Source organism: Artemia sp. Qi Xiang Cuo, chromosome 9 (genome assembly GCF_049724085.1).
Source record: "Artemia sp. Qi Xiang Cuo chromosome 9, ASM4972408v1, whole genome shotgun sequence".
Classification (NCBI taxonomy): domain Eukaryota; kingdom Metazoa; phylum Arthropoda; class Branchiopoda; order Anostraca; family Artemiidae; genus Artemia; species Artemia sp. Qi Xiang Cuo.
In genome coordinates, this window is record NC_142802.1 from 7,390,025 (window position 1) to 7,408,029 (window position 18,005).

The window sequence follows — 18,005 nt, forward strand, 5'->3', positions numbered from 1 at the left end:
TCATACCATGCATTGTAAGCCTTGGCCGTGTGTCACTTGTTTTTAAAACATGGTACTCTATACTAATTGGAAACTAGTTGCGAGAAAGTTTCTTCAAAGCTTCCAAACCACGCTATTTAGGCAACTGGAATTTGGTTTGTTCAAAACAGACTAACAGCTGCCGAAAACCAAAATCATTTTTTAAGTCCAATTAACTACAAAACGCATCGCAATTCATGCGTTGGTAAATTAACAACCAAAAGAGGGATCAAAAACCATTAAATTTACAGCCGATGTTTATATACAGTCATGCAGGTATGGGACACATCACAGCGCCACAAGCGGACCGTGGTCAGCGAAGTGAACTTTTCATCAGTTTCCTAAATGCGTCATTCACTACTTGGCATTCAATCCGAGATTAAAATGAAGTGTTTTTTAAGAAAGCTATGTGATTAGGCTGTTGTGATTAGTGAATAATGGTAGATGGAAACTGTTCGCGCAGTAATTCTCTTAATTATTATTATTATTATTTTTGTTATTTATTATTATTATTATTATATTATTATTTTCCTCATTAAACTTTATTTGGAAGTTTACAAATTGAATCATAAGCATAAAAAAACAAAAAAAACAGGTCGGATTGATTGATGGAAAAGGTAGGAACGCAAATCACAGTTGGGATTCAAGGTGTAGATTTCTTTTATTTTTCCATTCTTAATCTGACCTTATCGTTAGAAAAGCTAGAAAAATGATTTTGAAAAGCTGAGAAATTACATTACCTCAACGTTATTTTCTTTTTCTAAATGATAAAGAACAATATTAAAAATTTCATAGTATATATACATATTTTTATACTCAAGTTGTTTTTTATATTGTTTCCACACAAAAAGAGGGGATACGAGCTCAAGGCCCTCTCTCCTACAGAAACAAAAAACTAATCAGATTTTTGTTGTTAACTAAATATTTCCAAGCTTTTTCTTTCTGCTTCTACAGCAGTTTTAATTCGTTTATTCTAAAATGCCCACCCCCCAAAAAAACAACAACATTAAATCATACAAACTTGGTCTCGTGTGGACAAAATACTGAGGAGATTTGGACTAAACAAAAACAATGTGCACAGAAACCGTTCGACACTTGTTCCGTTCGATACTTGTTCGACAAACAAGTATCTCTGTTAAAAAAGAATGCTTATTCCTAAAAAAGAATAGCACACAGTGATATCCAAGGAAACTGGCTAGATTCAATAAGTTCAAAAAGTTTAATATTACCTGAAGAAACTTGAGATGATAATACGGCTGTTGAATTTCGGTTTTCTGGATAGCTGTGCTTCATATCAAACACAGGATTGACAGCATTAAAGCGCTGTGGAGCAAGCGACTTAAAATCACTTTTTTGAGTTTTCATAGAGGGTAGTAAATTACTTTCCAAATCATTAGAAGAAATAGAACATATGTCGGTGAAACTACTTCGTAATCTCTTTCTACCAAAGTATGATGCTGGGACAGAACTCCCCTGAGTGATATTCCTTCTTCTGTTTATATCTTTCTCCAGTCTTTGGATAAGCGACAAAACGGGAGAATCAGAATCACTTGATATAGCTGTAAATGAAGGTGCGTTATTTGTTCTTGTTTTGTCATTTTACTGGCTTTTAGTACTTTAAGAAAATAATACTTGGGATATATACAGCCCCGAGCAACTGGACGATGCAAATCCTGAGGCGTCATAGTTTCATTAGTTTAAGTATTCCCAGTAAGTATGAGGAGTTTTTCTGCATGGGTGTGGCCCACCTAATTCTTCAGAAGCTTTGATCCCAAGGATACGTCCTGTTTTATCTGGTTATAGCGCATTTTAATACATTTTTATTTTGTTTTTATGTTTAGATGATTTTTCTTGTGTGTTGTGTGTCGATGCCTTGTGTGTTGTGTGTTTTAAACATATAATATTTGGGCACGAGCTGCAAAAAAGCTTATTTAAGGTTTGCAAACCATGGTTTTTGGGTAATTGGAATTTGGTTTGTTAAAAACAGGCTAGCAGCTGTCTAAGACAAAAAATATTGCAAGTCAAATTAACTACGCAAATGGACAACAATTCAAGAGTTGTTGTTTAAGCGATGGTAAAAAGGAATTAAAAGGAAAAATCACACTCGACCTTTTTTAGAAAAGTGCGTTTTACCGATTTCCTGTGGTCTAGAACGAGACATGAAAAAAACATATGTTTATCTCTCATAAATCTATCTCATCTGAATGGTCAACTAACCTTTGTTTTATTGACATACCTCACACTGTTGGGATGAAACGTATTGATTTCTTATTTTCCCATTTTTAATCAAACGCTACCGTTAGAAAAGGCTAGAAAAATAATGTTAAATAGCGGAAAAAATATCAAAACCTTACGCTAAGTTTTTTGACGAATTTTCAATAATATTGAAATTTATATATCAAATCGTACTTAGGTGTCTTTTTTAATGTTTTTTTTTATTATTGGAGAGATTAGGTGGGAGTTCATAAGTTGTTTTTTTTGCTTTTAATTTTTAACTTATTTAAAATTTACATGTCCATCCATTTTAGAGCTGGGGAAGGAATTCCTAAAATTGAATAATTAAAACAAAATTAAAAAAATTTCCTCCCGACGTTATAGGGCTTAGGAACCCAGGACCTTTCCCCTGTGTACGTTAAACAATAGAATTGTTGATATCTATGGGCTGGTTTTAATATGCCATTGCTGAGATTCAAGTTACTCAATTTGAATCGATTCCAGCAAATTTAACTTAATATGATCATTATAGGTTAAAAAAAACTCGAATGTCTGATGGTCAAGACGAGGACAAAGAGGGGTATTTCTAGGGGAGGGGGTAAGGGGGAACATAGAATACTTTTGATATTGTTAATGCGTATTATATCAGAAAGGACTAAAAAGACAAACATGTGATATTTAAAGCAGAAGAATCAGAGCATTTCTCCAAAGGGAATCATTTAATCAAGCTTTTTTCAACGTTCAAAATTACTACTCTCCATATTATTTCAAAGCTATGAACACTTAAGGGAGGGGGTTTTAAACAATTCACAAGACACCTCTTCTTGTTTGTCACCTCCTTATTCAGACACCTCTTTCTATCCCGCTGTCACAAGATATGATCAATAGGCTCTGTGCATAACGGAGATTGGAACAAGAAAGAAAAAGGTAAAAACATGATCGAACAATTTAAAATGTGAATTTTGAGAGTAAAACAAAATATGGAAATGAAGTCTGAATTTAAATATCAAAAGTTATTTGCACAGGAAAGTGTGCATGATTTTTCGGCATGGTGCATAACTAATACTACTACAACTGTTAACAACTCACCACAGCACCGGGCCACCTGAGGCCAACACAGCTACGCACACTCCTACATCCCAATCTATTCAAAGCCCCCCTCTTTGCACCCTGCCAGGAAGTTCGCATTTCCCTTAAATCTTTCTTTACGACATCCTCCCACACCAACCGCGGACAACCTGGTTTCCGTTTAGCCCTAGACCGTCGGCCAAAAAGGACAATCTTTGGCAATGTATCGAGAATAAGGGTCTGATCTTCATCGAAATGAAATACTAAAATTCAATTTGTTTTATAATATAAAAGACACAAGTTCTACCCTTTCACAAACTCCGATATTAGTTGTGTTTTTTTTTTTCTGGAGAAAACGATCAGAGATGTTTTCGCCAGTGGGGGATTGCATCAAACAAGTAGTTGTTGGATATTCAAGGACTGCTCATTCATATATTTGGCCTTGTTTATATTAGGCAGGGTGCCGCTTCTAGCCATTCTCTGCCGTTAACAAAATGTCAGTCTATTGACCAATAATTCTGAACAATTCAGCAAAAAATTGTTACTAACTTTTGTACAAAACCTCCCAGTTTTACACTTATCCCCCCCCCAAGTCCCTTCTTTTGAAGGAATATTTTCTTGCGGGGAGATTCCGATTGTAAAATACAAGATTGCATTCATGTTCCCAACCAAACAAGGTGGGTATGGAATGTTGCCTCAAAATTAAAATCATCAGCAGATTCACAATCTCTGGAACGGTTAAATAATTAGACCCTGAAAATATCTGGGCATTTCAAGCCTCTCCCTGAGTAAATTCTTATGGGAACGCCATTTTTAGGGGTAATTGTGGATAACCAAAGATGCTAGAAAATACAGAGAAGATTTAATTAAATAAAATACCCTAATAACTGTACCCATGTAAGACCCTGTTTTCTGGAACGTGCCAGATAATTACTATCTTTTTTAACTCTGAAGACAAAAACACCCATACAAAATACCCTTGGTATTTTGATGTGTATTTTGTATACCACAAAATACCCATCAGTTTGAGATGCTTTTATACCAAAACATTGACATTTAAGACAAAAATAATAGGTACAACATATTAATTATATCAGCAGCCTTTTCTCCTCAAGAAAAAATTCTCAACAATCTTAGTGATTAACCAATTTTCCAAATATGTTTCTTTCTGTATCCGTAACGATTTTCACTCGTTCGTCCAAATCTACAGCCCCCCTCAGAAAAAAAATTCAACCGTGTGAGCCTGGTCTTGTGTGGACTAAAATAGTGCAGGGATTAGTTATCAATAGCAACTTGCACATAAACCAACAATAAGAATCAATCACCCATTCCTGTGCAGTGCCTTGAGATTGGTAGAGAGGGATGGGCTTTGACAATAAGCAAAACCGGGATAGAGTTACAGGAAAAGATATAGAGGAGAATGAAAAAGCTTACAACATCTTGGATGTGAAGGAAGATTTATTTTGTGAGGAAGAATTAGTGACAGCACAAAAATGATTAAAAACAATGAGGTTCCAGGATTGTTAGTGTCGTAAATGAGTTTCTTAAACATATAGGTTATTAGGTTGGAAATAAGTTACTGAAGATTATGAATACGATTTTTGAAAAAAGGGAAAAACTTGGCGCTTTTAGGAAAACCATAATCAAATCCCTGTATAATAAAGGTGATAAGAGTGAGTGTGGCAATTACAGAGGTATTAGCCTGGTTTCCGTAGATAGCAAATTACTTAGTATGATGATAGTTTTTAGATTTAAAGACGTTGTAGATAAGTTTTAAGTAAAAAACAGTTCGGTATAAGGAAGGGTAGAAGATCTGTCGGCCAAATTTTCACTCTTAGATTAATAATTGAGAAATGCCTGAGTCATCAAACATCTTTAGTCCTCAGTTTTATAGATTATGAGCAAGCGTTTCATTCAACTAACGCAAGAGCTTTAGCAAACGTTATATCCTTATATGATATACCACACAAATACACTAAAGTAATTAGTGCTATGTACAAGAATAAGACTAATGCGGTTAAGGCAGGAAATGAGGTTATCAGCTGGTTTCACATTAAATCAGGATTTAAGCAGGGTTGTGTTCTATCCCCATTTACTTGGCTCATTTTGATGTACTTGTCTTAAGGAGCACAGGAAAGACAATAGGAGAACACGGAATCAAATAGGGAAGTAAAACTTTCCCAGACTTAGTTTATGCTAATGATTTAAGCATCCTAGATGAAAGTGTGAGCAAAGTGAATGGACTTTTAGAGGTTTTGTGAGTTCAGGGTGCTAGAATAGGTTTGAAAATTAATATTAACAAGACTAAGTCACTAAGGCTATGAAGAAGTGAAGATGAAAAGGTGACGTAGGGTAACGGAAAGATTGATCAAGTGGATAGCTTCACTTATCTAGGTAGTAATATTAGTAAAAACGGCGGGTGCAGTGAAGATCTTAAAAGTATAATAGTCCAGGTCCAGGGTGTTTTTTTACAGTTGAAAATGTTGTAAGAATAGGAATATAAGTATGCAAACCAAGGTTAGAACATTAGAAGCAATAGTGATGACAGTGGTCAAGTATGTATTTGAAGCATGGGCACTCTAAGAACGGAGGAATATTTTCTAGATGTTTTCCGTAGAAACTGCCAACGATTGTCCTGGGTACCCGGCTGACTGATCGTATTTCAAACTGTAAGCTGTACAAAAAGTGTGGTTCAATCCCGCTTTCTAGGGTTATAATGAGAAAAAGTTTAAGACGACTGGCTCGCAAAGAAGGGAGAAACGAGGACAATAACAGCCAGTGAAAAACAGGTCCCAACCGAAATATTTACATAGCTATTTCTTCTGTTCTTCACTGGCTGTTATGGTCCTCGTTTCTCCCTTCTTTGCGATTTTTGGTTTTGTCATGATTAGCCAGTGTGGTCTCAGAAATTATTTAAGATGGTTGGGCACATTCTGCAGATGAATGATGACAATCCCAGGCCTCTTTGTTGTAAATTTCTTTTCCTTATGAACTTCTTCTTTTAAGATTAACCGAAATAATAGTTACCATTCCTGAATCAGTGTCAGATGGTAATTTTTTTTCACTGGGCAGTTTTTTTTCAAAACGCTTTTTTCTGCTTTTGGTTACTTTGGGCTGTGGTTCGCCTTTTACTAGATTGCAGCTACTGCTGCAACCATAATATTGATAACACACAGGAAAAAGCCTACGGCTTTTTCTTACTTGTAATAATAAAGACAAACCACAGGGTATGAGGTAGCGAAGTCAGTCAAAAATGTAGTGTTTCATAAAAAATTTATTTTATTCTAAAACGTGTTTTTTTGTTAATTAAAACTTTTTCTCCCAAATATAATATCCCAACACAACCCAATAGGGATCCACCTCTCACGGAAAAAGTTAGACTGCTGGGACTTTTAGATATAAGCTGAGTTGTGTACTCAATTTTTTTCAAGAAAAGTAACCGACCAAAATTAAATCCTAAAACAAGCAGCAATACAGTTTTATAACAAGTCAAACTTAAGAATGGATAGTGCCACACATAAGAGTGGGACTGCTGACCTTCAAATTCTTCGTCGCTATCAATTGTTGCATTGTTGTTAATGTTTTACGTACTTGTTCATCGTAAAACATTGATAAGAAGCTTTTCTTTTTATTGGTAAGAATCAAAAAGTTCTTGGTAAAATTGTCTACGATCTTAGATGATATTATAAAATTTTGAAGGACATAAAATAGCCTATTACTTCTAAAAAATTACCTTTTTGACTACCGTAAACATCTTTTTTTGGGTAGCTATTATGTACTTGAGCCTGATCTGGTCCAGCATAACCACCATCGCAACCGTCTATTGCTGGTTGTGTAGAACCAGGATTGCATCGGAGCAGCAACAGATTTTCAAACCCGAGGGTTAAATTCTGTTTTGGTGACCTGGTCAAGCTTCTCAAATCAAAATTTACGTCGCTCTCATTACTTTCCATATTAGGCTGAAAAATATTCTCAAGATCATCTTCATGAACATTCGAAGAATTGGACTCGTTTTCAAGTGGTCTGCCTACACCGAATGAGTGCCACGACGTTTTTATATCTGCGATAGTGGCTTCACGCTGTTTTGTTTCTCTGAGATATTTATACTCATTTCTCCGAGATTGACGAAACCCAGGAGGATGGTAATCAGGAGGAGCATCTATAAAATGGATATTATATTATATATTATATCTATAAAATGGATATTATAAAATGGATATTATACATGAAGAGGGATGGGCTTTGAGAATAGCAAAACCGGGATAGAGTTACAGGAAAAGATATAGAGGAGAATGAAAAAGCTTACAACAGAAGCTAGAATGAAAAAGCTTACAGCATATGCATATATTCTGGGAATTGTGTCGGTTCAAATTAAAATGTTGTTTTATTGGGAACTGGTATAACGGGTTAATCCCCTATTAGAGATACTTCAAAATCAATCAAACCCTCTGTCCACGTATCCTTTTCACCGTCTTCCTTATTGTTCTCACGAAGCAAGCACAATGTTGAGTTATGGATTATCATTATACATGAACAAGATATGCAAATAAAAGCAAAGATTTTAGTACTCAGATTAATATACATAACGCTTTAGAGGGATGAATCAATTTATAATCCATAAACAATTTATTTATTTATCAACTTAAAGAGGTCTTCATATGGTTGTCGTTTACAGAAATAAAGATACAGTACGTATGGATTAAAGCATGCCTTATAATCAAATTTACACATCAATAAAACGTGGTGGGCTCCGACCGACTAGTTCCTATAGAAGGATCACTTGTTAAGTTACTTAGCAAATTTCTTACAAAAAAATTCAAGTTACTGAAATTATATATTATATATTAATTATATTAATTATATATTAATTATTATATAATTAATATTTATTATAATTTTATATATTATATTAATTATTATATGAATTATATATTAATATATTAATTATATTAATTATATATTAACCAAATGACCGTAGTTTTGCACACATCAGTGTACTTTTAGAAATATTCCAGTGACGGAAAAAAACCAAATAACTCTTACAGAGAGAATCAATTAACTGACACTCTGTGTGCAGATAGTATACCAATAAATGTATAGTTTCAGAAGGGGTATTTTCATTGGGCCACTAAAACGATGAGATTTGGGAAAGAGGGGAGAGAAAGATAGGAGGAGGGAGAGAGAGAATTACGTCTCAAAAATTTTAAATCAGATTTTGTTTATGCAGCATAAAAATGTTTTTACGTCTATTAGATAACACATGTAAGTTGATTAAAACAAGAAAAGTGAAAAAAAATAAAATAATAGTAAACATTTTAAAACGAATTCAAAAATGAAAAGATCTACAAAACAATTTAAATAATAACAAAAAAGCCAAAACTAAAAATAAAGTAGAAAAATAAGAAAATAGAAAGCATGGATGGGCTGATTTAAACTATTGAGCAGATTAGTAATAAAGGACAAGAAGCTTTACCGATATATTCTGTGACAGTGGTAATGAGGGAATATTCGAACTGTATTTGGTTCGATTATGGATAAAAAAACAAAACAAAAAAACAACAAGTTTTTCTCAGTTGAAACTATGAGCTATATTTAAATTTAAAACAAAGAAATTATTCTGAATTTCAGGGGGCTGCCTCGTCTTCTACCCCCCACTCTTTACGCTAAAGTTTTATAGTGCTTTAAAAATACTTATTATTCCAATTCAAAAGACCTTTTGTTTCAGCAGTAGTTCTTACAGAATTAGTGCAAACAGTCAAACTTAAGCGTAATAAGGAGGGGCTTGAAATAGGTGCAGTTCCCTTGATATACATAATAATTTTCGTTCATTTTAAGTTTTAATGTCGATCTTTACTTTCTTTAAATAATAAATGAGTTTTTTTTCAACTAGAAGTAAGGAGCAACATTAAAACTTTAAACGAGCCGAAAATACCCTGTATATGAGGGGGCTACAGCTTCTTCAACCTTCGCTCTCTATACAAACTTAAAGTTCTTTAAAAACATTTTTCACTCAAATTCAGCGACCTTTATATTTGAGCAGTCTTTCTTAAAGAACTGAGACAAAAGGCCAAACTTAAGCGTAAAAAAAACTTTAATAGAAGGCCATATTCGGGTTGGTCAAGTAACAACTGACCTGCTTTCCTTTTTTTTGTGTTAAGTAGGCAGTCTATGAAAGCAATGTACTTATTTCCGAAAGTATTTTTAACATGTCCATGTTTGGTCTAAATTATAATAATTGGTGAGAGCCTTGAAAGAGGAACCGCCCACAGAGGCCCAGTGAATTCTGTGTTTTTCTATTTTTACGAGTTTTACAGTCAATCATTTTCGTGTGGCCATAAAATACTAAAAGTATTTTTTTTTACATAAGTGGTTTGAGCATGATCCCTCCCTGTCTATCACCAAACGCCGTGGCGTACGAGCAGAGGCGTTTAAAGGAGTTTTCTCCCTCAAGACGTTTTCTCCAAATAGATGTTTCCTCCCTCCTGGAACAATTCGGTAGGTTATAAGGACATAACCATACAAGCCGTATTTTAAAAAGATTGTTTTACTCCGTGGAGTGGAGTGTATGTGTCAGTAACCATGCACTCCACAATATTACCATCCAATACTGGTAACACCTCCTATATTAACTGCAGCCCAGTGTTACTCCTTATTTACATTTCGTTACCACAAATAATCGTCATTAATTAAGGTTAAAGAACGCAACATCAACAAATATTCTGCAGATAAATATGTTTTAATATAACGACATAATTGGTATATAATAGTGAAATAATTATTATGTCGATCGGTTTGCACAAGCCTGACCCTTAAGAAAGACTTGCAACACAATCAGAAAAATGTTCAGCAGTCACATCCTGTCAACTCCCCATTTTATATGTGATACAGAGAATATTTTGATGAAGAAACACCCTTGTATTGCCAGTGGATTTGGCAAGTACTCTTCTATAATTGTAAAGACTTACGCTATGGCCATCTTAACAAAGAAAAGAATTTGTGGCATAGGTGCAAGGCCGTATCAGGAGGAGGGGTAAGGGTATGACCTTCCCCCCTGCAATTTTGTCCGACTGGCAAAAATGTATTAAAAGTGCATATGAACAAATTTTTGGTGAGTTTTTGTCTACCCCCTCCCCCTTTCCGAAAAAAATTAGCCCCCACCCCTGAACAAAACACTGGTTCAAAAATACACTTAAAAAATTACACTTATTTGTTTTCTTAGCAGTTTTTTCCACTAATTCAGTTTTTGCTTCATAATGGAGCGATCCCCTGAGTAAGATGTAGCTCTTGCTTGGTACAAATAATTCTTTGGATAAAAACCAAATTGCAAAGACCATGTTGCTTGACACTGAAAATACCTTTGGTCTCCTATAGTCAACTCTATCAATATGAGAAGCACCGGTAAATTCATGCCAATATATATCAAAGTTTAACAAGGGCAGTCAAATATGTATCGAAGCTTTACAAGGACATTCAAATGAACATTCAAATATGTATCGAAGTTTCACAAGGGCAGTCAAATATGTATCGAAGCTTCACAAGGGCAGTCAAATATATATCGAAGCTCACAAGGTGGATATTGTTGACGTGCAAAAAGTCTATATTTTTGGTTAACCACAATTCTTTATTTACACACACACATTAGTCATATAACACCTGACCTCTTTTCCTCTTTGCAGTCGTAGTAAGCAGTCTATGAAAGCAAAGAACTTATTTTGAAAGTTTTTATTATTATTATTACCATGATTTGTCAAAAAATTACAAAACATTTTCTTTGTTGTCGGTCTATCCTAAATAGCCTAGAAATTTATAAATGCTAATAAATTTTTATAAGAAATTTATAATGCAGATACATAAAAGTTGTAATCCATTGGACAACGGGTTGATGAATATTTATCATCTACCTGTCTTTCATCTCTTTTCATTTCTCTTGATCTAGCCAATATTACTCGAGAGTACTTTGACGATTAGTGTATATCATTTTTTTATTATTGCATGGGGGTTAATCCTGTTTTACACTACAGCTGAGGGATATTTTTGAGAATTCGGGTAATTTTTTCTTTTTTTATGTTTGTGCGTGTGGGGTTGAGGAGGGATAAGGAGAACTATTTACTTTGTGTTTGATGTTTCAAATATTACATGATTTTATCCTGTTTTAAACCACAACTCAGAGATCGAGTTAAAAATTTGAGAAAAATCATCTTTTTGTATTTGTACGTGAGCGGGATTTGGGGTGGAGCAATTTAGGTGACCTATAGCTTTGTGTTTTTTGGCGGGAGGGGTTATTCCCAGTCCTCAAAAACGGATAAACACCATATTTTTACTGTCTTTATGACTATCATCCGAAAGGCTCTTTGGCTATTTAAAACGTACTGCAATTTCTGCTACTTCTCATCTCCTGTCGAGATTTTTTTTTTATTTACCCTGAAACAACAAAATTTGATATTAAAATATGAATGATAGTTGCCCATCAATCACATTATAATAGAAAATAAACTTACGAGGATAATAACAACAGACCATCGTCAAGTGCACTGCCTCCTGTGCACTACATGGACTGTTGGAACAGAACGAACGAAGAACATCAAGTAGGTCCTTTGAGATGCGATTAATTTCCTTTCGTTTCATTCTCTTTTTTGAAGACCTTTAATTAAAGAATAAGATGTAAACTGGAATTTTTAAAAGCTAAAAGAGAGGCTTGCGTTGCTCAAACATGTCCATGGCATGCAGAAATATTGTGCACTAGTGGAATTATTTAGCCCATAGAGGAAAATCACAACAATTACTTAATAACTTAGGGATTTCCTAGGTAGCCAAGGCGAAGGAGATGGGATTAGATGGGATTAGCAGTATCATGACTCGCGTGGCATAATGCTACAGCAAATTTGCAAACATAGGAGAAGTAGCAATAAATTCTGAATAAGTTCATTTCTATCAGTTTGCTTACACTGAAACTTACAAGCGAATATGGATGATATCACTAACTGTCTCTGAAACCAAATCTAATGAGAGGCTGAATTAAGGGGCAACAAATACTGAAAAATTTACACAGTGGGAGGAAAAAAAATCCACAAGGGGGCTTCTGAGACTCAATATTAAGTTTAGGCGAGAAATCTAGACGTTAGGTTTCTAAAATAACTATAACGTCCTTCTCTGTCCGTCTAAACGTCCTTCTAGAAGCAATATAAAATTTCCGTGTCATTGCTGCCAAACATTTCGGCTTCAAATACTAAAAATTGAGCTTGTATTCAAAAGAATTTTTATTATTTTCGAATAAATTTTATAATTGAAGTTCGATGTCACTGTTGCTAAACTTGTCAGCTTTCAATACAGAACACCGAATTTGGAAACCAAAGTAAAATAAAAAGTATAAATAATTCAAGGAATATACGTGAGTTTGATTTTTGGGGTCTACATTTCTTTAGGAATGTATAATATTTATCTTAAAACTTAATATTTACGCCAATTCTGAAAAAAAGTTGTTTAGTTAGCGAAATATACAATGCAACAATATAGTTCTGAAAACTTCCACTGAGTCATTAAAGGCCTTCTTCATTTCAAACCCGGATACTTACAAAACTTGAGAACTTCATTTTTTCTACAAAACGGATTAGAAGAAATACTAGAATATTTGAACATATGGTTATGTCCGTTCTGGGATCACAGTTCAAAATATCGATGAAAAAAAATCGATGTTTATCAAATAAACATTTGTGGCACATTTCTAGAGAGAACTGTCGCTTTTTCAAGCTTAAAATACTTCCAAGATCAGGCTTGAGAAGATCTCTTTTCTTTCTTATAAGCGAGCCAAATTTCTATTCAGGAAACTTTAGGACTGAACTCAACAAACATAGAAGACTGACTACTACTATGAACCCAAGATGAGGGTGTTTTAACAAAACTTGCATTTTCAATTTAATCTTCTTTGGCAGGCGCAAAATTTTAATTCCTAATAAGAACCGATTAAAAATATTTCAAAAACTTTTCAGAATTGTTAAAAAAGTTCATTAAACGTTTAAAAAAAAAATCATCCTCCTAATGAATCCTCTAATCCTCAAGACTTCTCCTCAAGGCCCAAACCAAAATTGCGTCACTGCCTGCGAAAACACTTTCAGAGCTACTGTTTTTCATGTTTTTACATAAATTTAAAGGTTGTCTACTAAATAAAAACATTATGTGTCTCAAAACTTATTAAACCTAATTTCTACTTGTTATTATTTAATATGAATAAAAACAAATTAAAGATGTATTATTCATAGATGTAGTCGGGCATTTTCATGCAGAATTGACGACTTGAAGGCATTCTTATTGTCATAAGCTTTTTCTAAGATAATGCAAAAGATTTAAAAAAAAAGATAAGCAATGTTTATAAGCAGAACACTAGAGGAGAATCGCTCTGTTGTTGTAGGCCACTATTTCTTAAATTATTTGAAAAAAAAACTACGTTTTCTAAAGAGTTAAAGAGGCTGAGTCACAAGTTCCAACCTTAAAACGTACAAGGATTAGGAGGTACAGTTGGTGGGCTGCCGCCCCCCAAACCCCCCGCTTTTGCAGCCTCTTTTGTTAAGGTTTTTTAAGTCCTGTAGCCTGCAATCAGTTGGTCGTACCAAGTTCATCACATTATAGCTTGTTATCGGTTAGGGAAAAATCTCCTGTAAAAAATCCAACAAACGGGCTTAGTACTGTTTCTAATCAAAGAGATGCAATAGGATGTTCTTACGGTAAAAAATTCAAGCAGACTTCGTTCGTGTTGCAAAGTATTTCTTTGCAAGGGAAAAAGCGGGGGTTGAGGGGGGCGGCAGACCCCCAAAATAAAAATCTTAACAAAAGAGGGGGCAAAAGAGGGGGGTTTGGGGGGCGGCAGCCCCCTCCCCCCACTGTGCCTCCTAATCCCTGTATGTTTTAAGGTTCGAACTTGGGACTCAGCCTCTTTAACTCTTTAGAAAACGTAGTTTTTTTCAAATAATTTCTGCACGTTTTTGTACAGTTTATTACTTATTATTGCTTGACTAACTGTTAGCTGATCGTGTCAGGAGTTAAAGTTGGGGGGATGCCGCCCCCCCATACCCCCCGCTTTTGAAGATTCTTTTGTTAATGCTTTTAATTCCTGAATACTCAAATCAAATGCACAGTAAGATTTTCTTTTTCAACCTTTCTTCGAGCATGCGGGTATACGGCATGTTATAAAAGCAGTGGAGACTTACCTGTAACCTGAAGGCCGACTGTGATATTCTTCTGGAGACGCCTGTTGAGCCGAAGGATTTAATAGATTGGATTTAAAAAAGAAACTGAGTTTCCTTTTTAAACTTTAAATTTAAGAGATACTACTTTAAAATCAATATATAAAAAATTTACTCTGACGGGGAATCGAACCCAGGTCTTCCGCATGACAGACAGGAATAGTGACCACTGTACCATCAGAGACTCTTGTTAAATTATTTTTAGTCTCTGCAATCTATTTTCGACGCAAGCAAATACAAAGTAAAATTTTCGTTTTTCGACAAAAAAAAACTTCTGGGGAAGAGCTGGAATTTTCGGAAGCTTGCAGTCGGTCTTGTTAGGTTAAGAGAACTATTTTGATCTAATTTAATAATGAAATACTATGCTTTTAGGAATTTCGAAAATTAACATGGGCTCTTATAGGAAAATGAGGTTTTTCGTAAATGTAAATTGGGGGGGATAATTTTTTCGGTCTGAAAATATCAAAAGGCCCTAACAGGTCGAACTTCAATTCGAATGAGTCCTCATTCACCTGTATCCTGTACCAACCGTGGCCTGTAGGCGTTGGCAGATAAAGAAAAATAACTTGAAATTTTGTTTGTGGAAAACAGGGAAGAAGTGATCGGATTGAGCTCCCAGGCCAATGAAATTCTGAGGATAAGCTCCCAGGCCACAGGAAAGCTTATCCTCTAAATTTCAGCCTGATCGGACAACGGTAATGGGGGGCTGTGGTGGGAGGGTCGAAACTTCCGGCCCACTTTCCCCATGAAGATAAAGTCGGAGGGGGGGTGAAATTTTGCATGTTTCTTAGTTTGAGCTTAGGCTACAAAATGCGATCACCGCCGTCTCTTTGCGACCGCTAGGACCGGAAATCGCTTAACATTGTGGTGGGTCGCCTCTTTAAAGAGGCACAAGTGTGCCTCCTTGATTTTCCAGACTCTTTGGACCAACCTTTGAAACATCCCACCCCCTATGTGCACTAAGTAATCTCTCAAAGTAATATTAAAAAAAAGACCCATAATTCAAATAATAAATTGGAAGAAATATCCGATAAATTAAATACCCGCATGACATCAGTTGCTTGATACCAAAGACTGAGACAATAAACATAATACACACTTCAAATTACATAGAACAAGATGATCCGAAATAAAAGATTTTTTTATGAAATACCCCCGAAATAAAGTTTTTTATGAAACACCCCCGAAAAAATACCCCCCCCCCCCCAATAAAAAATCATGGATACGTCTTTGTCCGAAATAATGTGATAATGAATATAGCTCATAGGTTGAATTGAATTTAGTACAGGTTTATCAGACGCTACAATTACCATAGCTACTTTTTCAAATATTTTGCTAAAATCAAACTGAACTTTCATGATACTTACGTGTTTTCTTCTCCAACCGGCTCGTAAGACAATATAACGCGATTATCCTCTTCATATTTGAAGAGAAAATTGAACGAATCTACAAAAGAGCCTTCTTTGTCCTTAGGGTCTGTATATAATCCCACCACAAGTTTTCGTAGCTAAAAAAACAAAGATAAACTATATAAAATGAACAACTGTTTTTTAGTAGATAGGGAAAGATCAAAACGAACATACAGGGTGTCCAACCTGTCTAATCTATCAGCCTTATGGTCAGAATTCTAATAAATTAGGCCTCATTATCATGCATTTTAACAAAAAGGGCTCTCTGATTCCAGAGATAGACCATATCCAAGGCGCATGATGTTGGTCTAATAAAAGAATGTAAAAAAAGAAGAATATATTTAGTGTATAATGTTGAAGTTTTTAAAAAGTATGTTCTCCCTTTCTACAGGTATAGCAATCTCGATGCACACAGTATATTTTCCTAAAAAGAATCATAGGAAACCAAAATATCAGTTTGACAGCTTTTGGGTGTCATTTTTGCTTCTTCTCGTGACGTTTTGTGACTTTAGAGCTTATCAAGACGACCAGATTCCAAAGTTGAAAACATTTTCTATGAAATTTCAACCATCTTGCAAAGTCAGATAAGGAATAGCACAAAGCTAGCACTAATACGCACTAATACTCATCGTAGCTCTGCATTGGGATAGATGTAGTCTAGAGGCCTGAGCATACAATTTTAGGCAAAATGAAGCAAAAAAAGATAAAGGCCCTTTCATTTCAGTATTGCTGATGTAACCAAGAAAAAAGCACGCAGCACAAAGTGTTACGAGTTAGAAATTTGTACCAGCCACTATCCAGCAGTAAATACGACTTCCTTAGAGAAAAGCCACGGATTCGTTTTAGTTGTTTGGCAACCCTGGTAGTGAACATTCCCTCAGATTTTGGAGATCAAGTTTTCATCATGTCTTTTGCCCGCGTTAAATAAGCATATTAGAATTAACCTTTGTAATTCCTAGCGTACACTACAGCGTACACTAGCGAAGTGAACACTCTGAAATAATTATTTACTTATTGGGCATCTGAGCTAAATTAGCTCCAACACGTCCTTTTCTAGACAGAAATAATCCTTGGTTTATTTATGCATCAGCTAAATTAAAAACTTCCTGTTAGGACCTTTCTGAAGAGGTGCTATGGAGCTGAGAGACTTGATCTCTAATGATTTTTTCATTTCAACTATTTTTGGTGCAACGGGATCAACACAGATGTGTAGAGAGGGGAAGCTTGGGCACTAGATTTTGACCATTTTTTCCAGTTTCCAGACTTGCATAAAATTAGTTTTGCTGTCGAAACAGCGTTCAATAAAGCATAATCATTGTACTTATCCAGTAAGTAACTGTAATTAATTACTACTGAACGCAGGGTTTATACCTTTGAAGCAGGGTTCAGCAGGACGTCACAGGATTTTTGAGCATCTTTAAGAGCCTAAAATCATAACACCGGAACCAGAAATCATAGCACCAGAACCAGAAAAAGAGGGGAGATGCACATATCTCTGTATAGCAAGATCTTATGGTAGATAACGATAATGCCTTAGTAAAGTTTAATCCCCCCCCCTCAGGTATCAAAAAATAACTTTTTTATTTTCATTGAAAAATACCCTTTTGTAGTGTTTTCATTATAAAAATTGCATTCGCCCCTACATTCTGAAAAATTACTTTAGACTTGGGGCACCTTTTCCCCTTGTATATTCAGACTCAAGGACTTTATAAAGTATTCTATTTTTGGTTTTCAATATGTTTTCAACGATTCCAAAACTATTTCACTGCAATACATGCATGTCACTTCCGCTTTAATATCGCATATTTATCTTACTAAATGTAGACCCATCTTTTTACCTAAAAGAAGTGGTAAAACCAGAGACACCTTTTAGAAAACAAAGAGCGTTAAACCTAAACCAACTCCCACTCAACACCTGAATTTCAGATGAAAAGTGAAGCAGACAACGGCTGGTCCTGCGGCACTCAGTTAAAGTTAGGCATTCGTTCAGTGAGCGCCTCTCTGTGTGCTGAGAAAGTTACCTGTAAAAACAAGAAAACAATTTCTGGTTATATTGGCT

General features: G+C 35.0%; 1 protein-coding gene across 3 annotated transcripts in view; it reads right to left on the reverse strand.

Annotated features, from left to right (window-relative positions):
- LOC148948274 (uncharacterized) overlaps positions 1-18,005 on the reverse strand; it is a 77,600-nt gene that overhangs the window by 37,015 nt on the left and 22,580 nt on the right. For 2 of the 3 annotated variants that reach the window (XR_016142216.1, XM_089094253.1), the window contains exons 3-6: positions 15,905-16,044; positions 11,799-11,941; positions 7,034-7,459; positions 1,248-1,577 (exon numbers count right to left, since the gene is read on the reverse strand). Coding sequence is in view for 2 of the 3 variants with exons in the window: in XM_089094253.1 (XP_088950379.1) it covers positions 1,248-1,577; positions 7,034-7,459; positions 11,799-11,941; positions 15,905-16,044 (1,039 nt within the window). In the remaining variant the exon portion in view is untranslated. The remainder of the gene's footprint in view (positions 1-1,247; positions 1,578-7,033; positions 7,460-11,798; positions 11,942-15,904; positions 16,045-18,005) is intronic. The other variant, XM_089094254.1, reaches the window with a different exon arrangement.